Genomic DNA, 26326 nt, shown 5'->3' with positions numbered 1-26326 from the left:
TTTTTAAATGAGAGTCAAACGCTCTGTGATTTAAGAAAATCATCTTACATTTTCGCACGTAGTTCATCTTGCATAAAAGGAAACTTACTTTGAAAGTAACGCTTTGCAAACCACCATTCGCAATATTTTCCCGTGACCTGTTAGAAATTGTTTCGTTTCAGCATTACCAGAGAGTGCCAGATAACAGCCGTCACTGCACTTGCGCAGCTACGATGACGCAGGAAGCCCGTATGTTCATACGTGTAAAAAATTAAAAGATCTTGCATTATGTCATAAAAGAAAAAAGACATTGGAGGATACTTCAAGAGCATCGGAATTTTGTGAACCATTCTGAAATGCATAATTCGGCTTAAAGTGCACATTCGTATGTCCAGATTCGGATGTAAATTTTCTTGAATTATCTCATGTTTGGTTCTTTATTATGGCCTAATGCTATACGAGGTAGAAGATGTAACACGTGCACTTGAAATGCAGTGAACAGTTGAAACTAGCCAACAGCGTGAAAGAACTTTGTTTCAAATAAATTGACTGCTTCAGTGGAAAAGATTAATAAAAGCCAAATCTCTTTAGCAAACCGACTAAAATAACTTCATTGTTATGCAAGGCGATTAAGACTTGACTGTCAGAAAGGCTGAAATAAAACCTGAAATTAATAACATATTTTAGCCTTCTGTAATTATGAGGAGTTGGAGTGTTGGAAGGAAGAGACCAAACAGCGAGGCCATCGGTCTTATCAGATTAGGGAAGGACGAGGAAGGAAGCCGGCTGTACCCTTTCAAAGGAACCCTCCTGGCATTTGCCTGGAGAGATTTAGAGTGTAATTATGCAAACATGTTTTAATTCATTTGATAGCTTCCGGCCACAGAAATCCGTTTTCATTTAATGTGACAGCAATAAATGAAGAGGAAACAGCAAAAACAGAGCTCTGTGCATCAGCCCCGAATCTAAGATATTTCCGTACCGGAGCAATACTAGATGGAGGCGCCCAGCCACATATCTGTAGCCAGAAGCAGGAGAAGATACTACTCATACGCGACTCAACTGCACGTGCACAAGAGCCCGCCCGCATCTGCTGAAAAGAATCTAATGTAAAGAGCTGCCACGTCACGCTCATTGGAGGCAATGTGTTGTTAGGAAGCATTGTATAGTCTTCCTAAAGCCTTTGACACACTTTGCTGTTGGCAGATGCTTGTATGAGGACTGTGTTTTTTTGTTGTGTATGGCACATTTTCTTTGCCACTTAAGTTTTATTTTCTTTTTTTTCTCTCGTTCATGTTTTGTTGCTGCAGTATTATTCTGCAGATGCGGGATACTGTAATATCCTTTGTTGGAGTATTGGTTCTTACCACTCAAAATCACAAAAATTTAACTGAAAACTAAAACAATGAATAATTTCTGGAATTCTAAAAAATTCCCGGGTTTTTCCCGGTTTTCTCCCAGATGAAAAAATTCCCGGGTTTTTCCCAGATCTCCCAGGTCGTATACACCCTGGAAATATATGTTGGCAACAGTAGGATCATTCTGTAGTCAGCTTAAACTGACAGTACTTTAAATTTTCTCAATAATGTTCTTCCAAAAGAATGTTGCCTTCCCTCTAGGGATTCTCATTTGAGTTCCAGAACCATCACTGTGACACTTCTGTGTTGTTTTAACCTGGTGGTAACAAATCAAGCAGCCTGCCTCTGAATTGCTTCAATATCTTCCTTTAATTCAGATCCCAAACACTCAAGCAGTACTCAAGAATAGGTCACACCAGCATTCTATATGTGGTCTCCTTTACAGATGACTCACACTTTCTTAAAATTCTCCCAATAAACTAAAGTTGATAACTTGTCTACCTTACCACAATCCTCACCTGCTTGTTCCGTTTCATTCTGCTTTGCAATGTTACACCCAGATATTTATATGTGTGACTGTATCAAGAAGGACACTACTAATGCTGTACCAAAATATTGCAGGTTTGTTTTTCCTACTGATTAGCATTAACTTACATTTTTACTATGTTTAGAGCCAGTTGCCATTCATCACATCAACTAAACATTTTGTCTAAATCATTTTGTACCATAGTACAGTCACCCACCTTTGACACCTCCATGTACACCACAGCATCATCAGCAAAGAACTGCCTACTGCTAGTCAAACTTCCAGTCAGGTCATGTATGTAATACAGAAAATAATAGGAGTCCAGTCACACTTCACTGGGGCACTCCAGGTGATACCCTTGTCTCCGATGAACACTTGTTGCTGAGGTATTCCCCAAGGAAGTATTGTTCCTGATCTATATAAACGACACAGGAGGCAATCTGAGTAGCCCTCTAAGATTGTTTGGAGATGATGCTGTCATTTACCGTCTTGTAAAGTCATCAGATGACCAAAAAAAATTGCAAAATGGTTTAGATAAGATATCTGTATGGTGCGAAAAGTGGCAACTGACCCTGAATAAAGAAAAGTGTATGAAGTTATTCACATGAGTATTAAAAGAAATCTGCTAAATTTTGATTATGTGATAAGTCACACAAATCTGAAGGCTGTAAATTCAACTAAATACTTAGGGATTACAATTACAAATAACCTAAATTGGAACGATCACGTAGATAATGTTGTGGATAGAGCAAACTAAAGACTGTGATTCATTGGCAGAACACTTAGAAGGCCCAACAGTCTACTAAAGAGACTGTTTACACCATGCTTGTCCGCCCTATTCTGGAGTATTGCTGTGTGGTGTGGGATCCGCATGAGGTGGGACTGATGGATGACATTAAAAAGTTCAAAGAAGAGCAGTTCATTTTCTGTTATTGTGAAATAGGGGAGATAGTGCCACAGTCATGATGTGTGAACTGGAGTGGCAATCATTAAAAAAAAAAAGGTGTTTTAGGTTGCAGCGGAATCTTTTTATGAAATTTCAATCACCGGTTTTCTCCTCCGACTGCAAAAACATTCTTTTGGTACCCACCTACATACGGAGAAATGATCATCACAATAAAATAAGAGAAATGAGGGCTTGCACAGAAAAATAAGTGTTTGCTTTTCCCACACGCCATTCGAAAGTGGAACGGTAGAGAGACAGCTTGAAGGTGGTTCATCAAACCCTGCCAGGCACTTTATTTCGAATAGCAGAGCAATCACATAGATGTAGATGTAGAGGACAACATACTGTGTTCTATTACTTAAGAAGTCTGCCGGCCGAAGTGGCCGTGCGGTTAAAGGCGCTGCAGTCTGGAACCGCGAGACCGCTACGGTCGCAGGTTCGAATCCTGCCTCGGGCATGGATGTTTGTGATGTCCTTAGGTTAGTTAGGTTTAACTAGTTCTAAGTTCTAGGGGACTAATGACCTCAGCAGTTGAGTCCCATAGTGCTCAGAGCCATTTGAACCATTTTTTTTTAAGAAGTCTTCAAGCCACTCACATATCTGGGAACCTATTCCATACGCTTCTACCTTCGTTAAAAGTCTGCAGTGGGGTACCGTGACAAATGCTTTTCAGAAACCTTGCAATATGGAATCTGCCTGTTGCGCTTCATCCACAGTTCACAGAGTATCATGTGAGAAAGGGCAAGCTGAGTTCCACAAAAGCAATTCTTTCTAAAAAAGCATGGTGATTCATGGTCGGTCTCTAGGAAATTTATTATATTCCAACTCAGAATATGTTCTAGAATTCTGTAGCAAACTGATGTTAAGAATATTGGTCTGCAAGTTTTCAGCTCCGTTCTTTTACCCTTCTTATATAGAGGAGTCAGCTGTACTTTCTCCACTCACTTGGGACTGCTTTCCAAATTTCCAGAGCCACAATTAAATTAAGCATTATTTTCTTTTTCTACCTCCAAAAGAAGAGTTATTACAAAAACAGTTGTCAAATAATTAAAATGTAAGCTGTTGCTTTAAAATGCATATATTAACTAATTTGGAATATGACACAGAGAAATTATATATTATATCTGCATGCAGTATCTTACTCGCAGGGGAAGTCCTATCCTCTATAATATAGTACTTCTATAAAAGGCACACCAGTGTAATACAGTAAAAATTAAAACACAGGGTATTTGTGATCGTATATGTTATGCTATGAAATTTACGATGTATTATTGTCTGTGTAACAAGACAAATAAAAGAAAATTTTAATTATTGTGTTACTTACAGTTTTAAGAAACTTGCACCAGTGCCTTTGTTACAACAGTCTTCATTGAACATGGCGTCAGGTCGTTTGCCACAAAAACCATAAAAAAGTCCCAGTGTCATACACAGCAATACTACAAGTACCACTGAACTCACAGATATGTCAATGTAGTATCTAGAAAACATCATGAGTTGCCACATTTAATTATAATTTTTAAACTTCAGTTACAGATAAAACCCACTTTAACTTAATAAGAAAGAGCTGACTAAGCTATTGCGTGCATTAACACAGTAATCAGTGCAAGAAAACAAGTCATAATAGTTACAAATTAGAAGGGGTTATATTATTTAATAAAAATTTTCCACATCCCCTTTCAAAAGAACTCTCAGTCAGTACACTCCCCATGTTGATAAAATACAGTCTTCACATGACATTTCCTTTATCCTCCTCAAGAACCAATTTTCAATTTAATGCTTTTTGGGAGTTGTTTCCTTTACTTTGAGTAGTTATTAATCCAGTTCAATTCATTACATTCAATGCATGCAGTATTTGAACTCACTTTGGTCTGTTTTCTTAGGTATTAATAACAAAGAAGTTAGAAATGGTAACTTAGAAGAATAAAATACCTGTATCGGCTGTAATCATCAATTCCCTTTTGCAAATTATTGGTAATAGGTTTTCTTACACTATCATTAATCTCATCATTAAGTTTCTCAACCATTTTTGAAATTTTGTCAGCTTTATCCTGAATAGCAACACCTGCAAAGAAAATAAAAATGACTTTGGTTTAGGAGTGCTCCCTCTCCCCCCCTCCACTCTCTCTCTCTCTCTCTCTCTCTCTCTCTCTCTCTCTCTCTCTGTGTGTGTGTGTGTGTGTGTGTGTGTGTTGGAATGGAGGGGGGAGGTTGTTCGACGATATACATGCAGGTGCATAGGGAACAGCTTGGAAGAACATTCCTGCATTATAGCAGACTGCCTTTCATATTTAATATGATACACATTTACAAGTTAGACATTTGACATCTGTATTAAGTGCTAGAGTTAAGAGGCACTACATGTTACACTACAGTACCCAATGAAGGATGGAAATACTTACACTGATGTAACAAAAGTCGTGGGATGCCCATATATAGATGGCGGTAGTATTGCATCGCGTATACTACGTATAAAAGGGCAGTGCATTGGTGGAGCTGTCATTTTTACTCAGGTGATTCAAGCAAAAGGTTTTGGACATGATTATGGCCATACAATGGGAATTAACAGACTCTGAATGCGGAATGATAGTTGGAGCTAGAAGCTTGGGACATTCCATTTCAGAAATCATTACGAAATTATTTATTATGAGACCCACAATGTCAACAATATCAAATTTCAGCCATTACCTATCACCACGAACAAGGCAGCAGCTGATGGTCCTCACTTAACGACAAGGAGATGCAGCGTTTTGCATAGAGTTGTTAGTGTTAACAAACAAACAACACTGTGTGGAATGACAGCAGAAATCAATGTGGGACATACAAAGAATGTATCTGTTCGAGCAGTGTGGCAAAATTTGGCTTGAATGGTCTATGCCAGCAGACAACCAAAGCAAGTGCCTTTGTTAACAGCATGGCATCACCTGCAGCACCTCCCCTTGGCATGTGACCATATCGGTTGGACCCTAAATAAATGGAAAACAGTGGATTGGTCATATGAGTCCCGATTTCAGTTGGTAAGACATGATGGTGGGGTTTGAGTGTGGTGCAGATCCCATGAAACCATAAGACCCTGGTTGTCAGCAAGGCATTGTGCTTGCTGGTTGTGGCTCCATAATACTGTGGGCTGTGTTTACATGGAATGGACTGGGTTCTCTGGCCCAACTGAACTGATCATTGACTGGAAATGGTTATGTTCGGTTACTTGGAGACCATTTTCAGCCATTCATGGACTTCATGTTCACAAACAATGATGGAATTTTTGTGGATGACAATATGCCATGTCACGAGCCACAATTGTTCATGATGGTTTGATGAGCATTCTGGACAGTTTGAGAGAATGATTTGGCCACCAATCAAGCATTATGGGACATAACTGAGAGGTCACTTCATGCAGAAAATCCTGCATTGGAAACACTTAATGGAATTATGTATGGCAATAGAGACAGTATACCTCAATATTACTGCAGGGGACTTCTGACAAATTGTTGAATCCATTCCAAGTCAAGCTGCTGACTACGAAGCACAAAAGGAGGTCTGACGCGTTATTAGGAGGTATCCCATGACTTTTGTCATCTCAGTGTTAAGTATAGAGCGGTACGATATTCAAAATCAACTTTCACCATCCTTTGCAGCGTAAAGTATTAGGATATTCCAAATTAACTTTCACAATCCTTCGAAATTTCAATTAAACAGAAATATTTTCAAAAACAAACTATGACGTCTACTAGTTGGGAAGAGAAGCCAGGTGTCTATCAGAATAATAATGACACTGAGACATCTGATGGATTATATAGTATCAAAATTATTCCTATGCAGTTACACAATGGCCACAAAGTCAAGTTAGGAATTTTTTTTATCCTTCTGCATGGACATCACAGCCTCAATAAATATTAGCAAGGACATCTTTCCACCTGGCTGAATAAATTACAGCCTGACAGAATGAAGTCTTGCCTGAACTCTATGAACAGAATCAAGCACACAAGTTGCACAAAATAAGGTGAAAAATATTGTTTCGGTGCACAAGTTTATAGCATTTTTCCTTGAAGTTTCAGGGTGTATACGTGGACAAGGAAAAAAAATTCCCAGATTTTTCCCGGTTGAAAATACACTTTCTCCTGGTTGAAAATACACTTTTTCGGTGTTAAGTGACAGTATACTCTTCCTCGGCACTGTGAAACTCATCAGTCCTACGGTTTTATATGCGGGAGTAGAATTTCCCGGTAATTTAGAAAACAAAACTCAGAGGCGGGGGCGGGGGTGGGGGTGGGGGGGGGGGGGGGGGACACACGTTTTGAAAGACCTTTGATGTGCAGCAACATGTACGCTGCATATTTTTGTATTACGAAGGTATAAATTTGAATTCCACCGAACACCGCATGTTACTTTCCGAAACATTGAAATCGAGATTGCGATGCGCTTTTGTAAGACAGTCATAGCTCCTGTCACGTGATCTCGCCAGCTGATGACAGCATAGGACATGTGATGTAGTCAGCCAATAGCAGGATCACTCTTAAGTAGCGCGAACACACAAGTAAGAAAAGTTAATGGTTTAAATTAATATACATAGCATTCACATATAATATTGGTCTCTAAGATTAATAAGCTGGAAGAGAAGCTAAGCTTCCACATATAATGTTGATCTTTTTTGCACGTGTTACACTTTAAGCTACATCACACAAATGTGCCACTAAAACGACGTAAATGTCTGATCTTTTGGGCTCGAAATTCTTCTAAATGGTCGTCCTCAAAGAGTTGATTTTTAAATGAGAGTCAAACGATTTGTGATTTAAGAAATTCATCATACATTCTCGATCGTACATTCTCGCACATAGTTCATCTTGCGTAAAAGGAAATCTGCTTTGAATGTAACGCTTTTCAAACCACCATTCGCAATATTTTCCCGCGACCTGTTAGAAATAGGTTCGTTTCAGCAGTTGCAAGAGAGCGCCAAATAACAGGTGTCACCGAGTTTGCGCAGCTACGATGACGCAGGAAGCCCATATGTTCGTACATGTAAAACATTAAATGATGTTACGTATGGCATAAAAGAAACAAGACATCAGATGATACTTCAAGAGCGTCAGAGTTTCGTGAACCATACTAAAACGCATAATTCGGCTTAAAATGCACATTCGTATGTAAATTTTCTTGGAGTAGCAGTACTGTATTATCTCAGTTTGGTTCTTTATTATGGCACAATGCCATACGTGCACTTGAAATGCTGCGAACAATTGAAACTAGCCAATAGTGTGAAATTAAACACTTCGTTTCAAATAAATTGACTGCCTCAGCAGAAAAGTAACTTTAAGCCAAATCTCTTAATCAAACCGTCAAAAATAACTTCATTGTTCTGTCAGAAAGGTGGAAATAAAATCTGAAACTAATAACATATTTTAGGCTTCTGCAATAATGCAAACGTATTTTAATTCATTTGATAGCTCCCGGTCATGAAATTTCATTTTGTTATCATTTAACGTGAGAGCAATAATCAAAGAGGAAACAACAAAATCATTAAACGTAAACACAGATCACGTGGGCGCTCCCCACCTGAACTCAGACTGCTCGTGCATCAGCTCCATATTTACTATATTTCCGAACCGAGTCAATATTAAGTAGTGGCGCCCAGCCACACTTCTGTAACCAGAAGCGGGAGAAGGTACTACTCATACGCGATTCAACTGCGCATGCTGAAGAGCCCGTCCGCAACAGCTCAAACGAATCTAATTTAAACAGTTGTCACGTCACACTCATCGGAGGTAGTTTGTTGTTATAAAGCATTGCATAGTCTTCCTAAAGCCTTTGACACACTTTCCTGTTGGCAGACGCTTGTATAAGCACTGTTTTGTTGTTGTATATCGTGCATTTCCTTTGTAACTTAAGTTTTATTATTTTCGTTTTCTTTTTTCTCTCATTCATGTTTTGTTGCTGCAGTATTATTCTGCAATAGCAGGATTCAGTAATATCCTTTGTTAGAGTATTGGTTCTTACCAGTCAAAATCACAAAAATTTAACTGAAAACTAAAACAATGAAAAATTCCCGGAATTCTAAACAATTCCCGGGTTTTTCCCGGTTTTCTCCCAGATGTAAAAATTCCCGGGTTTTTCCCGGATCTCCCAGTTGTCCCGGGTCGTATACACCATGAGTTTAATAAACACAGTCGATACACATAACAGAGACTTTAGTCATCAATAATACGAGGGCTATTCAGAAAGTAGGGAACGTTTCCGTCTGACACCGCTAAGCACACCGATCACGTATATTTTGGTACGTGCGTGCTCAGCAACTCAGTCAGTATCCATAGGTGACAGCAGGAACGTCTCTACGCACCTGGTTTTTTTTATATTCGAATTTGAAATGTGCGCTGCAATCAAAACTGCCGCAATTTGTGAGGTGCGGTTTGTGATACGGTTTTGTTGGCAAAAGAACCTAAAATCTATAGAAATTTATCGTGAACTGTGTGAAGTGTACGAAAACAACGTAATGAGTGAATGTTCCATCCGGAAATGGTGCATTCAGTTTTAGAATTGCTGAACCAACGTTCATGATGAAGAGAAGAGTGGATGCCCAAGCATTGTGACTGATGATCTTGTCACTTAAGTCGATGAAATGATTTGTGAAAACCGTTCCTTTCTTTTCCACAAGTTTCACGGACTTTTTTGTTGAAATTGTCACTCAAAAGCAAGGCTACCACAAATTTTGGGCACGATGGGTGCCCTAAATGCTTAGAGAGCACCATAAAAAACAGCGAATTGGGGCAACATTGACATTCTGGAGACCTACCACAAAGATGGTGGCTCATCACTGGATCGAACCATAACTGGTGACGAGACTTGGGTGAAACATGTCAATTGCGAGACAAAATTACATTCCATGGAGTGGGGGCACACAAGGTTACCAAGAAAATCATGTCAGCAAGGAAGTTGATAGCGACAGTGTTTTGGGATAGGCAAGGTGTGCTTATTGATTTTCTTGAGCGTGGAGCAGCCATAAATTCTGCCTGGTACTGTCAAACTTTGCACAGCCTTAGAAGAACAGTTCAAAACAAACGCCGAGGAAAGCTGACATCCAAAATTTTGTTTTTGCACGACAATGCCCGACCTCACACGGCAAACCGCACTAAAGAAGCCCTTAATTCATTAAAATAGGAAATTTTCCCTTATCAGCCCTATAGCCCCAACCTTGCACCAAGCGACTTCCACTTGTTTCTCAACATGAAGTATTGTCTTGCAATGCAGCACTTTGATGACGACGCAGAACTCTAGGTGGCCGTGACTCACTGGCTGAAGTCTCAGGCGGCAGAATTTTACGACGAAGGTCTTTCAAAGCCTGTCCACCCATATGATAAGCGCCTCAATGTGTTGGTGACTAGTGGAAAAGTAGTATGTCAGTCGTTCTTTCAGATGTGTATAATAAAATGTATTTCTTGTACTTAGCTTTTCTTTAATGCCAAAACTTTCCCTACTTTCTGAATAGCCCTCGTATATTCTCCTTCACTATTTACAACAATCTGCCTATGCTGGAGCAGCTTCTCAATTTCACGACTGTAGAAACCACATGGTTTTGAAGCAAAAAAACTTGTTAAACCATGCTTGGAGCATATTTTCACCCAGAAAGGAAGTTCCTTAAAGGCTGTTTGATAGAGAGCGGAAAACATGAAAATCGGATGGCACAAGAGCAAGTGAATGTGGGTGTGGAATGACTTCCCACCCAAATTGCTGTACAGTGTTCTTCGTCAGTCTAGAAGAAAGCAGGTGGATATTATCACAAAGCAGCATCACTTCACTTCATGCAGTCTTTCAATTCGTTGTTCTCGGATTGGGTCTGTAAGATGTCTCAGATGTTGACAACAAATATCAGAAGTGGTTACACTTTGTGGAAGCAATTCATAGTACACCACACCATCCCTGTTCCACCAGATGCATAACATTATCTTTTGAGTCTGCACGCAGGTCTTTCTATGAGGAGTTGCTGCTTTGTCTGGGCCCAACCATTTGTTTCTTTTCCCTATATTGGCATAGAGATATCATATCTCATCACTAGTAACAATACAGGATAATAACCCTCTAACTGCTCTGGACATGTTAATGTGCGCCTTTGTACCTGTACCTGTGTGCTCTGAATGTATTTACGTGCACCACCAGTCCTTCTACCTGGTACTCTGAACGTGTTTACGCGCGCTGCATTAGTGGCACCTGTGTGTTCCTGATGTGCGGAGACACGCTGCCACCTCTTCCCCTGTGGCCTCTGGCCACATTAACACACCCAGCCGTATATTCATGCTGAGTGCCCAGTAGCTGTTCAGCATTCCGATGGCACGGTTGAAGTCTCTTGAGCGTTTGCTGCTGTGTTCTTGTGTCGCAGTTTTCATATGTGCATTTCCTGACCGTTCACGCCGTTAACATTTTGAGAAGAAAATGACACGCCTTCATGGTTGTACAGACAAAGAAATCTTCGAAATTCTCACTAGAAGCAACTGTGAGAATGAAATTTTCGACAGTGATGGTAGTGATTATTCTTCGATTGAATCTCGATGTAAAAGTCCTGTGCCATGTACTTCAGCTGGCACAATGCATCTGTCAACACGGGAGGGATATATCATTCAGAATCTGATGGGTCTGAGAGTGATAGTGATAGTGAAGTGCCATTGAAAAGAGCTCGCTTTAGCGACACGTTTGACCGGAAGAAAAGTGATTTTCGTCCATTTATGCATGCGTTCGATGCTTCAGCTTCTGGCCACACAACAGTGGTTTAGGGCCTGATTCAAGTGTATTATCATAATTCCTAGTATTTTTAATGGAAGAACTGATTAAATTTGTAGCAGATGAAACTAACAGACTTTTTTATTTTTTTTAAGAAAATACGCCAGAATCAGAGCATTCTCGTTTGTCCAGATGGAAAGCAATGGGCTTCGAGGAACTGCATTCCTTCGTTGCTGTTTGTATGCTAATGGCTCATATGAAAAAGCCGAAAATCAGTGACTATTGATCCACAGACATACTCTTGAACACTCCTGTTTTTGGCAAAATTATGCACAGGGGCCGTTTTCTGTTAATTTTAAGAATGCTTCACTTCAGTGACAACTCTGTCAGCAATGAAGGAGACAAGTTATTTAAAATTAGGTATATTGTTGATAAAATTCGCACAATATTTTGCAGTATATTTCATCCATATCAAAATCTCTGCATTGACGAAAGCTTCTTGTTGTTCAAAGGGTGATTATTGTTCAAACAGTACATTCCCTCGAAAAGAAGTAGGTTTGGAATAAAAACATTTGTGCTATGTGACTGCCAGACAGGTTATATCCTGTATTTAATTGTTTACACAGGCACAAATACTGTAATTGACTTCCACAATCTGGGTAAAAGTGGCAACATAGTAGTAGCATTGATGAAACCATTTTTACGACAGGGATATACACTCTATTTCGATAATTGGTATTCAAGCCCAGACCTGTTCTTTGGCTTCATAACCATGGAACAAACGCATGTGGTACTGTTCACAAAAACAGACATAACATACCAAAATTAGAAAACAAACTAAAACGAGGAGAAATACAGTTTATGTCCACTGACACAATCCTTGCCATGAAATGGTGTGACAAAAGCGAAGTGTAGATGCTGACCACCTGTAAAACTGCAGAAATAGTTGAGATGGAAAAGACAAACAGAAAGAGAGGTGAAAGATTAAGGACACCACAATGTGTTGCAGATTACAACAAGAGTATGGGTGCTGTTGATCGCTGTGACATGCTGCCGAGTTCAGTGCAATCAGTACGAAAGACTGTCAAGTGGTACAAAAAGTTCTTTTTCCACGTACTGGATCTGCGCATTTTAAATGTCCATGCTCTCCACAGAGTAGTAACAGGATGAATAATGCAACTAGTGGAATTTCATTTGTGTCTGGTAAGAGAGCTTGTTGAAACTTACACAAAAGAATGGAGGAAAGCTGGCAGAGGAAAGCACTCTGAAGATGAGAATCCTCTAAGATTTACTGGAAGGCATTTTCAAAAGGACATTGAGATGTAAAACGCGAAGAAATGTATGCCAATGCATCGGTGCACAGTGTGCTGGAAGCAGAAAGTGCACCGAGAAACGAGATACAAATTTAGAGCATGGAACATACCACTATGTGTAGTGCCATGTTTTGAGGCGTATCATACTAAACAAAACTACAAGGGTGAGTCAAATGAAAACCTTAAATTTGTAATAACAAATCGAAACTTTGCGCCATTATCCTGTAAGTTGGTAAGCGTGCAACAAACAGTGTGTAGAATGGCCTGCAGGTGGCAGCATACTGCAGATGCACACATACCGTCGCATAATCAGTATAAAGATGGCTGCCATACTTGCGACTTGCGCCAGGGAAGAACAGCATTCTGTTATTCGGTTTTTGCATAGTTAAGGTGTGAATCCTATTGAAATTCATCGATGAGTGAAGGTTCAGTACTGTGATACATGTTTGTCACAGCAGCAAGTCTATGAATGGAGTAGGAAGTTCGCAAATGGTTTAACTTCAATGGAAGATGCTTCTCATCCGGGTCAGGCACAACGAGTTGTGACTCCACGGAACATTGCAGCATGTTTACAGATTAGTCATGGGTCAGCACACCACATTGTGCATGATGTGCTCCTGTTTCACAGTGTCTGCAAGATGGCTGCCACGGCAGCTGACTCCTGAAATGAGAGAACGACGTGTTGATGCTTGTGAAGAACATCTTCGGCACTTTGAACAACAAGATGATAGCTTCCTTGCAAGAATCATCACATGGGGACAAAACCTGGGTTCACTTCCACCAACCGGAAATAATGAGAGCGAGCAAGGAATGGCGCCATTCCTCATCACCAAAACCAAAGAAGTTTCAAACAGAACCATCAGCAGGGAATGCTATGCTGACTCTCTTTTGGGAAGAAAAAGGCATCATTTTGGAGCATTACATCCCTAGAGGGACTACTCTCACCAGTGCATCATACACAGATATCCTAAAAAAATCATCTGCGGCTGCAATCAAATAAAAGTGATGTGGATTGCTGTCAGCAGGTGTCCTGCAAGCCCCCACACTGCCTGTACAACAGTTGCAGCAATCACAGACCTGCATTTTGCGTGTCTTCCTCATCCACCATACTCGCCAGACCTTGCCCCAAGTGATTCCCACATGCTTGGACCACTCAAAGACACAACAGGAGGAAAGAAGTTCCGTTCTGATGTTTTGATGAAGTGGTACGCCACGTTTTGCATGAGTGGTTGCGCACACTAACAAAAGAATTTTTTTCTAAAGGAATTTCCGCAATTTGTAAGCACTGGAGGACCTGCATTGAGTGTGGGGGAGATTATGTTGAAAAGTAATACAGCTTTGTACCACTTCTGCACGATAAATATTTTTTTAAATATTATTTAAGGTTTTCATTTGACTCAACCCTGTATTAACCATCTATAATCACTCAGAAGAGAAGAAGCGACATTGATAACTTTCTAAAAGTAAAAGACAACAAAAAGGAAATAAAAAATATAAAAATTGTATCCAAAATAAAATAAAAACATACATATTTTTAACTTCGCCAGTGCCGGTCCAAAGCCCGGATCAAAAAGAAGGATGGAAAATATATTCAGAAGGTGTAAAAGTTGCTCCAACACTTATTATTTCTGACTTTGAAGCCATTTTACAGAAGTGTTACCACACTCTCAAAAACACAAACTGCATTTCTCAGATGCCATTGAATCTATTACATATGTTAAGCATAAAATTAAAACAAACATAGTGCTACATTGCTGATTTAAACAAAAATCACGTTCGTTTGCATGGCGATCTTCCGCAGCAGCTCTAACAATTAATTATTGTTAGCTTTGCTGTCTTAATCTTACTGCAATTAATGAAGAGGAATTTCAAACTAGATGTGTTTTGCTTTTATTTACAAAGCATCCTCTGTGTTCACTGGTTTTCCTGCTTCATGTCAACCTCTGCTAATGAACAGAGGGAAAGCAGTGGTGCGCAACACATGAAGCAGGAAAACCAGTGAACACAGAAGATGCTTTGCAAATAAAAGCAAAACGCATCTGGTGTGAAATTGTTTTTCATTAATTGCAGTAAGCTTAAGACAGCAAAGCTAACAATTAATTAATTCTACATATAGTTTATTATAGTGATTCTTAGCAACATAAGCAGTTTCAATGCACATCATTTGTGTCCAGTAATTCATCTGCAGATTCACAGTCACGGAAAAAGTATCGAGATACATCATGTGACAGTGATCACACTCAGAAGGCGAGACAGCCGTGGACCCCTTGGCTTGAGAAAGATTCAGCACAGGGCGTGTTCGGCCAAGCGCGAGCTCAGCTGCAAGCAACGGTCCGTGGGGTAAGCCATTCGTGCAGGTACCAGGATTAGGCGGCCTCAACGGCACGCTCGACCCTGCTAGATGGATGCACGGCTGCGGCAGCCAAAGGGATAATGGTCGGTGTTGTTCACGAGCCAACTGATGAGCAAGCACAGATGCACATAGAGCCACATGTTGATTTTTGTGGGTTTGGCTTATCATATGTGTTACCCATACACCCGATGTCCAAACCTTTCCCATTACATGCAAAGGATGTCTGATGCCGCAATGATCACACTTCATCAAATCTGACAGTTCCTGAGTACACTGATCTCGATCATTGTGGATTAATGCATTTAAACGATCTTCATCAAATCTCTAATGTCTTTCTGAATGTGTAGAGTCACTGATGTCAAAACGATCCTCCTTAAAATGAGAAAACCACTTTCCTGTCATGCTCTGTCCACAGATTAGGGAAAAACCATTCAGTATCATCACAGAAAGACTAACAGGTAATAAGATTCTATTATGACGATCATGAACAGTCAAATAGTCAAGCCAATCAGTGAGATACCAACTAAAGCTGTCACTGGCATGTGTGTGCACTGCTCCATTCTACCAATAGATTATGTTTTGTAACCGGAAACACTTATATAAAAGCAGAGATAGTATAATTTCCAAACACGTGACAATTATTTCATTTTTTAAAATGCTGATGGAAGTTTGTCAGTCTCAACATGAGGTCAAAAATGGCATTTTCAGGTCTTACAGAGAAATTAAATGACTTTGAATTTACTTTTAAACAATGAGTAGTACTTCCTAGGTGACACCCGATTTTTGAAATTCAGCCATAGTCAAAGACCTGTTGTTTCATCTATTGAAGGAAACATTGGCATTTAATGACCTGTCAGCAATGAGATCATTTGAGAGAAGACAGCACAACTCAAGATTAAAAAAGGATGAGGAAGGAAATAGGTTGTGCGCTTTCAAAGGAACCATATCAACATTTGAATTACGTGATTTAGGGACATCACAGAAAACCTGAATCTGGATGGTCGGATGGGGACTGAATCTCTGTCCTCCAGAACACAAATCCAGTATGCTAATCACTGCACGAACATGCTTGGTGTTTCATCTAATTGTAGGAATCATCACCAGAGTTATGAAGTAACTGGTTAGATCATGTATCATTTATTGCTTCCATAAGCAAAACTTCAGTCGTATCAACCATCTTTATAAGAACAGTATCAAAGTATTTGCTTTTCAAACCAGTAAATGTCAGTGAACATAGCAACTAGTCTCTCATGTCATCTTTGCTTGTTAAATCTGTTGTCCCATGGAAACTAAACTGATGTTTGTGAAGCTACTCGGTACAGTTGCAGTAAATTCCTGTATCAAAACAACTTTGACAGAGCAGCTTTTTTGATGGTGAATACAAAACCCACCCAGTTTTGGTACACAAATGGTGTTTCTCATATGGTATCAGTCAAAAAGGAGCACAGGAAGTTCGCTGAATTTCACCAATGCGAGCATGTGATTCACAACGTAATAGATTGCTACTCACTATACAAGGTGGATCAAAAAGTAAAGTGAAGTTTCGTTTTTCTTAAAGAATCTTTATTTATTCTTCAACATCAACTTTGTCCCCGACAAAACACTTCCCCTTCAGATGTAATACACTTGTGCCAGTGCATTTTCCAATCTTGGCGGTACTTGTGGAACCTACTTTTCATTATGGTGTTCAGCTCCTTCAGCAATTCAGTTTTTATCTCATCAATGGTGGCAAAACAACATACGAGGGCGGTTCAGAAAGTAACCTCCGATTGGTCACAGTGCGGGTTGTGGGGGGAGTAGCGACGCCATCTGTGCGTTCACGCACTCAACAGGTCAGTCGGCATCAAGCCGTGGTCGAGTGAACGTCGTACCTGCGCTAGTTTAGTTTTTGTGGCAGTTTGAAATGTGTGCTGCAATAGAAAACCCCGCCAAATGTGAAGTGCGTGCTGTCATAAGGTTTTTTACAGCCAAAGGATAGTCTGCAGCAGCTATTCATCGTGAGCTTTGTGCCGTGTACGGACCAAGAGTTATGAGTGAAGGAGTTGTCCGTGAATGGGTACGTTTATTTAAAAGTGGACGAGAAAACGTTCATGATGAAGAGAGGAGTGGTAGACCATCATTGGTGACTGACGAACTCGTTCAGACAGTTGATGCAAAAGTTCGTGAAAATCGACGTTTCTCAATGTCGGAGTTGTCTACTGGTTTTCCACAGATTTCTAAGACTCTCTTGTACGAGATAGTGACAGCAAGATTGGGTTACCGTAAGTTCTGTGCACGATGGGTGCCCAAAATTCTTACCGACCACCACAAAACTCAAAGAATGGCCTCTGCATTAGACTTTCTGTCACGTTATGAGGACGAAGGAGAACAATTGTTAGACAGAATCGTGACCGGTGACGAAACCTGGATTAAGTACGTGAACCCTGAGACAAAAGAACAATCAAAGATGTGGGCACATTCAAATTCGCCTACCAAACCAAGAAAAGCCTCGCAAGATTTTTCTGCCAGAAAACTGATGGCAACGGTGTTTTGGGATGCCAAAGGGGTGGTGTTGGTTGAATTCATGGAACGTGGTACGACCATTAATCAAGACTTGTACTGTGAAACAATAAAAAAGTTACGACGGGCTATACAGAACAAACGCCGTGGTATGCTGACTTCCGGTATCGTTTTTTTGCACGATAACGCCCGTCCTCACTCTGCTCGCAGAACAACGGCCCTTCTTGAGTCCTTCAAGTGGGACGTTATCAACCATCCACCTTACAGCCCAGACCTGGCGCCAAGTGATTATCACCTCTTCATGCATTTGAAGAAATGGCTCGGGTCACAGCGGTTTGATGACGACGAAGAGCTCAAAGATGCGGTCACAGGCTGGCTCCAGGCACAAGCGGGTGATTTTTATGCAGAAGGAATTTCAAAGCTTGTGAAGAGATACGATAAGTGCCTCAATCGCTATGGAGACTGTAGAAAAATAGTGCAAAGATGTAGTTGTAAGATGTATATATTAAAATATTTTTATTTAACTTGGTGTATTTTTTTAAATCAACCGGAGGTTACTTTCTGAACGGCCCTCGTATTTTCATGGTTCGTATCAGCCTCAGGAATAGAGGGAAGTCACAGGGGGCCATGTCTGACAAATACAGTGGCTGAGGCAACATAACAGTTTTATCTTTTGCCAAAAAATCATGAAGAAGCATTGAGGCGTGAGTAGGAGCATTACCGTGACAATTACCACAATGGTTTTGTCGAAATTCTGGTTGTTTTCTTCGGACTGCCATGCAAACAGTACATAACTTCCAGGTAGTATTCCTTACAAGGCACGAACTCATGATGCACTATTATGTTGTAATGTCAGAAAACAGTGAGAAGAACCTTCGCATGCGATCAAACTTGTCAAAATTTTTTGGTCTTTGCTCTTCACGTAGTTTCTATTGGGACAACTGGGCCTTGGTTTTGACGACATACCACGACAACCATGTTTAATCACCTGTTATAGCCTTCTTTACAAGTTCTGGGTCATTGTCAACTTCATTCAGCAATTCCGAGCAATGTTTATGTCATGTCTCCTCGGTCAAAATTCAATGATTTTGTATCAAACTTTGCTACTACACATTGCATGCCCAAAACATCTAAAAAATTGCTTGATATGAGCCAAAGGACATGCCAACATATTCAGCAAACTCTCTGAAGGTGATTTGACATTTTTTCTTTACTTCTTCCACACTGTCATCAGTAATTGATGTGCTAGGCTGTCCAGAATGGTTGACATCTTCAATGTCTTCTTTCCCCTCTTCGAAATGTTTATACTACCTGGGAACTCTTGTCTTACTCATAGTAGATTCACCAAAATCCGCAGAAATTTCGAATATGGTGCTGTGTTTTATTCCATTTTTTAAGTAAAATTTAATGCAAATTCTTTGATTCATCTTTTTTTAAGGTAAAAGTTCACCAACCACTTCTGTGTGTGTGTGTGTGTGTGTGTGTGTGTGTGTGTGTGTGTGTGTGTGTGTGTGTGTCAGATTATAAGGCCCACGAAATTAAAAAACGCCTGTCACTTTTCGATCACACCTCATGCAGAGAAGATGTAGAGTTGCAGAAAAAAAACACACACACACACACACACACACACACACACACAAACCACTGTCTCTGATCACATAGGCCAGACTGCAAGTAACTGCACCTGATAGTAGGAGAAATCCGTGGGTGGTGAGGATAAGGAGGAGGCTAGGGCAGGAAGGGATACAGACAGCAGTGTAGGGGTATGGAAAAGTGTAGTGCTGCTTGTGGGATGTGGGGGGATGGGGGAAGGCAGCTAGGTGCACCCTATGTTTTCTATTATTTGATTCACAACATGAAAATAGAGAGGAAGGTAGAATTGTTTTGTAGATATATCAGTGTTCAGAAGAAGTGAAAGATCTTTAGGACACTAAGTTTACAGAAAGGCCACTTACACAGGTGTGATATCTGTAAATAATTCCAATCAGCACTTGAATCAGAAAAAGATGAGGAATAAATCATTGATGCATTGACCTAATGAAATCTGTTGAGTACACACAGGAGTACCTGAATCTTTAAACATTGCCATAAGAAGAAATGGTTATTCTGACTACGAGATAAGTAGAACACTACACTCCAGAGGGACTGTATATCTTTGTGAAAGACAATCAATTAAGAAAAAAACTTGCCTCTCACTTATAAAAACAATTACCAGTGATGATGTGTTTTCATGCTGTATTACAGGCCTTCTCCTGACCAAAAGACAATGGAGAAATGTTAGATGAACAAACAAGAAAACCATTAAGGAATGAGGAAGCTGTTTGGAATGCTCCTGTCACAATTTATTAAAGACTCTTTCTTTAATGACAGGAGCCTGAACAACAGTTGTAGACATGCTTGGGCATGAATAACATTGAACTCTGGAACACTGCATTTATAATGGCTAGTTACTAGCCAAAATCTGGATCTGCTCTAATAAAGGTAGAATGGAAATTGCTGCTCTCTACCATTTTGAAAGTCTTATCACAGATGTTGAGGGCATTCCATTTTTCTAATGGGAGGTAATTTGATATCCTATGTTCCCATAATGCTTACGGCCTCATCATTGGCTAGTCCCTGTCCACTGCCTGCCTATTCCCTGCACTCATTCCAGCCATCACACCTGCATAGTTCTTTTCCATTCTCTGCTCTATCCGTCTCCTTTCCCCTTTGCCCTCCCCAGCACATACTCCTGATGCTGCACCCAGCAGCCCACTATCCTGTCCCCCACTACATCCTGTACACTTCCATAGACAGCACTGGCATCTTCCCCTATCCTGTCCCCCACTACATCCTGTACACTTCCATAGGCAGCACTGGTATCTTCCCCTAGCATACATACCCTGCTACCCCTCTCTCTCCCCATACCACATCACACTACTTCTGAACCATCACAATGCTTCCCAGCAAACATTGCTGCTCACCATGGATCCAGTTGCAGTTGGGCCTTAGCAACCCAAGACAACAGTGGCCATGTTTGGGTGTGTTATGCCTGTGTGAATGTGTGTTTTGTTCTGTCTGTGTCTCATGAAGGACTTAGGCACACACTGACATGGTGTGACAAGTGCTGTGACACGTGGCATAGCAGATGCATGACAGTGTCATGGTATGCATGTGACTATGCCAACAGATGTAAAGTGGCATCATGCTTCCTTCAGGTGATAACATGTAGTTAGTTGTCAGTACGACTTTTTCTTTGTGTAAAAAATTAAAAACCATTGTTCTGGGATTTGTGTGTATTCTCTACTATGCAGCCTTTCTTGTTTGATTTTGAGGAAACTAAATTAAACAAATATTCTTTCACAGTTTGAATAAACTGGCTTTCTTTTGTTGCTGTGCATAGCTATTATGATGCTTTGAAGTAAAGTAAATTACTGCACATATTTCAAAAAAATTATAGTGAATAGTACATGCACTGTCCAGCTTATATTTGGTGCATGCTGGTCACACAGTGCACAAAATGTGGCTAACATAAAGTTTTTAACACTGGAACTGGATCCGTACCAGTCTCGAGCAAATTGGTGACATATTCCAGCATTTGGCTGCAATGGGCTACAACATTGACTCTATAGCGAAGTACTATGTAGAGTTGTGCCTCATATGTCTCTTTCATATGTGTTTATGAAGTCAATTACAATCACTTTATGAGTTGTTTTCATTTTACAACTAGAGATGGACAATTGCAGATGCAGCAGCAGAGTTAGCTACATAATGTATGTGTCAATTTTTCTTGTCTGCACTAATACTTTTGGTCACAAAATGTTCAGTAACTGTTTTAATTCATATATTGTCAAACAAATGGCATGTACATGTTACAGCAAGCAATGAAAGTGAAATTTCATTTCCTGTTGGTATAACTAAAGCATACCGTGTTCTGGAAGTCAGCAACTTGAAAATACACTTACTGCAAAAAGAATTGAGTTTGTCACAAACATGGATCTGAGAAGAGCAAATTTGTCAGGAATAAGAAAAGAGATGCAATGACTAATTATTTTGTAAGTGAGACTTATAAAATGCCTTTACAGGACAGCATAACCTCAAGTGCTACATAAGGCAAATTATGAGCTGTCACATGCACTTCCCTTTACATGAACAATTTTGTCAGTTTCATTGTTCTGTCTTGGTAGCTGCATTTATAAATTCTTCCATGCCATAATGAAACAAACTAATCTGTTACTAGCTACCTCTTCCTCAAACTATCCAGTAATCCACTTTGGAGCAGTACTTACTAAATGTGTTTTTTTTTTTTTCTTTCCCCCTGGACCTAAGTATCACACTTTCCATTAATGTAGTTGTCCAAGTTGATCATGTGGCTTAATTCTTGCGATGCGAAGGCACTAATGCCATTATTGCTGCTTGTTCATAAAACAAGGGCAGGAACAGTAACCTTTGTCATACCTTGTAAGGCGTTATAATGCATGCTGCTGCCGATGCTTCATTTTGAATTTTCATAATTATTTGATTTTTCTTATCCTTAATTGCAAGTTAACAACATTATGACGACGTAATCAGGCCCAATGGATCGCACGCAGCTACAAGCTTCGTCCCCCACTGTATTCTGTCCATTGCTGCTGTCCGCCATCCGTCCACATCTATTGACACTTTGTTTAAATCTTCATGGAGTCCATCCCTCTAACGCTTCTTGGGTCTCCCTGGCGGTCTCTTTCCTGTAGGTGTGAAATCCAGGAGCTTCCAAGGCGCTCTGTGATCCTCCATCGGGGCCACATGGCTGGCCCACTGCATTCGTTTCGCTTTGACAGTTCCTGCTATGTTGGGCTGCTGGTATTGTTCCTCAAGCTCTTGGTTGTATCTGATCCTCGAACTGACTTTGTCTATTTGCTAGACTGTGTCAGAAGAAAAACAGTGCAACATGTCAACAATATGAGGAATCTAGTAGTTGCTCAAACTTTACCATGCAGCTGATGTTCCCCAAACATTCGGCTCATCTGTACTCAGCCTTAAGGTGTTTAAAGAGTTGAATATGTTTCTCACTTTCCTATTACTTTTCCTGAGGACACAACATTGAAGAGTATGACCATAAAAGTGATGGGGCAGTATTAAAAGAAAGTTGTTTCAGTAAAGCTTTGTTTGGACAGCCACCATTCCTTTAGGAACCTAAACCTTTTTCAAAATAAGACTGCAAATTTCACTATTGTTTAACTGTGGATGAAGCTTTCCCTCTCACATAATCAGAAGATATCCTTGGTGACAATTAACTAATGAGAGGCTCATATTTAATTACACATGGTCCATGGGAAGAAAAATCTTAGAATGTTCTTTTGGTATGTTAGTGTCCAAGACACACGAGTTGGATACTTCTATAAACTGTGACATGAATAAAATCAGTGCAGTAGTTGAAGGTATTTATCTGTTTCATAACTTTATATGGATTCATGATAGTGTACGTTCTAAGTCACCCATAAACAACAATGTAGACAACCATACTGAGAAGTCACATCAAAAGCCAAACACCCAACAGTGATCTACAAATTATGCTATGGAATTCAGTAATTTGTTCTGTAGTTTCTTTCTTAGCCCAAGAAGAGCACTGTCTGTTCATAACAGAGTATGTATATAGCTACATACTGAAAGGATCTGATATTGTTTTAAATCCAGCAAGTAAGTACAGATACTTGGAGATTTGTTTTACAGAAAACCACTTTATGAAATTCTATTTAGTTCTATACCTTCACTCTCTTTCCCAAACAAACTAAATGGATTTTAATTAGTATATCTGTCTAAGGCATTTCCCTACGAATAATTTTTCAGACTTTACTCTGAGCATTCCTGTTGCTGAACTCAACACTGCTGTGAACATAAATACATGGATAATGTTCAGCAGACCAATAAAAATGAATACTGAACTCAGGATCACATCTCTTTTAGCTGGGTACAGGAGAGTTTGTAAACTATCATTAGCTGTAAAATCTAAACTTTCACAGCTGAAAACATCACAATTACTAAAATATTCCAGGCTATTATGCCATGATCGGATGAATTTATTGTTACAAACCTAATAATTTGTCCCCATCTGCAAAGGACACATTCAAGTAGGTTACAGATTTTTTTAAGGTCCAATGCACACTCTGGCTTACTTTGACAGTCAGTACTTTGATGTGGTGAGCATTGGACCACCAAACAAGCTGCACCCCCTCCCCCCCCCCCCCCCCGCCCCCATCAGCAGATATCCTCTGCAGATGGGGATGAAAATTGGGTTTCAACAAGAAATTCAGACAACCACAATATAACAGCCCAGAATACTTTATTAAGATGTGGTGCATGGCTAAAAGTGTAGCGTTCAACATTCATCTAGCATTTTCGTCATTCCAGTAAAGGCTGCTCCTTTATACTGTTTGTGTTCCACCTGAAGTTGCAAGCTAGATGTATACCTTGTGCCACACCACACCACTTGCCATGTCACTCCATTGTATACCCTGCCTTGTTCTGAAAACATTTAAGTCTTTTTTTTTTCTTTTTTTTCTTTCAATGAGCCTTTCTTCCACTCACTGCTTCCTCTATGTGGTGAGTAGCAATCTATCCTTTTCATTCTGTTGTTATTCTGACCCAGATTTTCCATTGTTTGAGTCTATCTTCTTTAAATGTTAATTCTCTGTCAGACATAACAGAAAAAATTAAAACATGGATGTCATTTGAAAACATATCCGGTGATCCACATCACAATATGCTACAAATCATTACTAATTGGTTGAGCTCCCTGAATACCCATGTGTTTTGTGTAGTTCAGATAATACAGCAATGTTGGCTAAGTAGAAAAAACTGATTCAAACACAAAACAGAGTCTGCAGACCTCACTTCTGAAACAGGAGCTGTATCATTTTAACACAAACCTGCTGTGATACTGTTTTCACTAGCACACAGGCTGATTCACGGGGAACTTTGTATACAATTTATTGCCTCTATGTAATGAAGAGTGTGTAATATATGTATTTTTATCTGTTTCATATTTAACTAACATCTGGAGTGACATCTCAAGGCACTGATAGCACCTGTGTGTTGGTCAGTTAGAAAGAAGATAGTATCCAGTGAGAGAAGCAGTGAAATACCAAATACCACAAAGCCCAAGAGCAGCAAAGCTCGACCAGAATCTACACATATTATAAAATCTTCTGCTGCATAATTCTGTCTGTGTTGAAGGCTAACCCCAAGAACTTTTGTACAGGTTTTGATACAGTTTTTCTTAATAGACAGACTTATTCACATGGAAGTTTGCGCATATTTCTACATATTATAAACAAGTAATTTGGCCATAGATATTTTGTGCTAAGCATGTGAAGACAGGAAACTTTGCTAGTTACCAATAACTATGCCAACTGTCTTAAAATCAACAATAATTTTTATTGTAATTTTTTTTTTCTTAAATTGATTCCAGGAAAACAATATATAAATAATGCAGAAATCTGTCTCAAAAGAAAATTACCTGCATCTCTCATGGTGTTTTCTATATCCGGTTTACTTTTATTCACAGATTCATTTATATCTTTCATCATTTGTTCAAAGGAGTTTGCTCCTTTTTTTACATTTTCTATAATACCGTCTGCTAATAATTCTTCGACAGCATCCAGGCTCTCATTCATGTTAGGTAGCTAAAAATATTTAAAAGTGGGTTAGAACAAGCAGAATTTCATATGAATGAAGCAAAAACTTCACAAAATCTGTTTAAAAAAATAAAAAAATAAAACACCTTGTTTCACAAAGAGCAATAGTATATAAATAAGGAACAACCACAAATGAAAGTATATAATATTGGGGGATGACCAAGTTACAAAATAAACAGGGGGGCCCACATGCACAAGGTAAACACGGTGCACCACACACATATTTGATACTAGGATTAAGTGTTTGCCATGCACATCAATGGGGTGTGATAATAGAACAACAGAATGTAAAATTCAAGTGAATTTTGTCAAAATGTTAGCTTGTAACAGCATTATGAAATCATTCCAAACAATGATAATCATTTTTCATCCACCCTAAAAAGTGCTTCCACATTACAACAGTTTATCGATTCCCAGGTGTGTGTGTGTGTGTGTGTGTGTGTGTGTGTGTGTGTGTGTATGTGTGTGTGTGTGTGTGTGTGTGTGTGTGTGTCTGCCTGTGTCTGTGCATGCGCGCGTGTGCATGTGCATAAGAACCAATCACAAATATCTGTCATACTGTTTCCCTCCCCAGATTCTAGTACTCCCGGTTTTAGAATACTGCTCAGTTTTGTGGGACCCATACCAAAAACAGTAGATACTGACCATATACAAAGAAGTGCAGCACAAATGGTCTTGGCTTTATTTTACTCATGAGCAAGTGTCATGAAAATGCAGAAAAAACAAAACTGGCAGATAGGTGAAGACAGCCATCACCCATCCTGTGAACAACTGTTTAAGAAATCTTAGGAACCTGTATTTGGCCTACAAATCTACGGAATGCAACATCCCCTACATATCACTCCTGTATGGACCATGAAGATGAGATTAGACTAATTATGGCATGAACAGAGGCATTTAAGTAGTCATTCTTCCAGCATTCCATATGAGACTGGAGTCAGAATAAACGCTAACACATTGTGCAATGCTTAGTACCCTCTGTCCTTCATTTTTAGTA

At 39.7% G+C, this 26326-nt stretch overlaps 1 protein-coding gene across 5 annotated transcripts in view; it reads right to left on the bottom strand.

Moving 5' to 3' along the window:
- The window catches only part of LOC126236235 (prominin-like protein), a 572733-nt gene that overhangs the window by 160629 nt on the left and 385778 nt on the right, over window positions 1-26326 (bottom strand). For all 5 annotated transcript variants that reach the window (XM_049945374.1, XM_049945376.1, XM_049945373.1 and 2 more), the window contains 3 exons: window positions 25152-25317; window positions 4739-4871; window positions 4134-4286 (listed from right to left, as the gene is read on the bottom strand). In XM_049945374.1, the coding sequence (XP_049801331.1) occupies window positions 4134-4286; window positions 4739-4871; window positions 25152-25317 (452 nt within the window). The remainder of the gene's footprint in view (window positions 1-4133; window positions 4287-4738; window positions 4872-25151; window positions 25318-26326) is intronic.

Source organism: Schistocerca nitens, chromosome 2, assembly GCF_023898315.1.
Source record: "Schistocerca nitens isolate TAMUIC-IGC-003100 chromosome 2, iqSchNite1.1, whole genome shotgun sequence".
NCBI lineage: Eukaryota > Metazoa > Arthropoda > Insecta > Orthoptera > Acrididae > Schistocerca > Schistocerca nitens.
The sequence above is the reverse complement of the archived record's forward strand: the minus strand, read 5'-3'. Positions and strand labels throughout refer to the sequence as shown.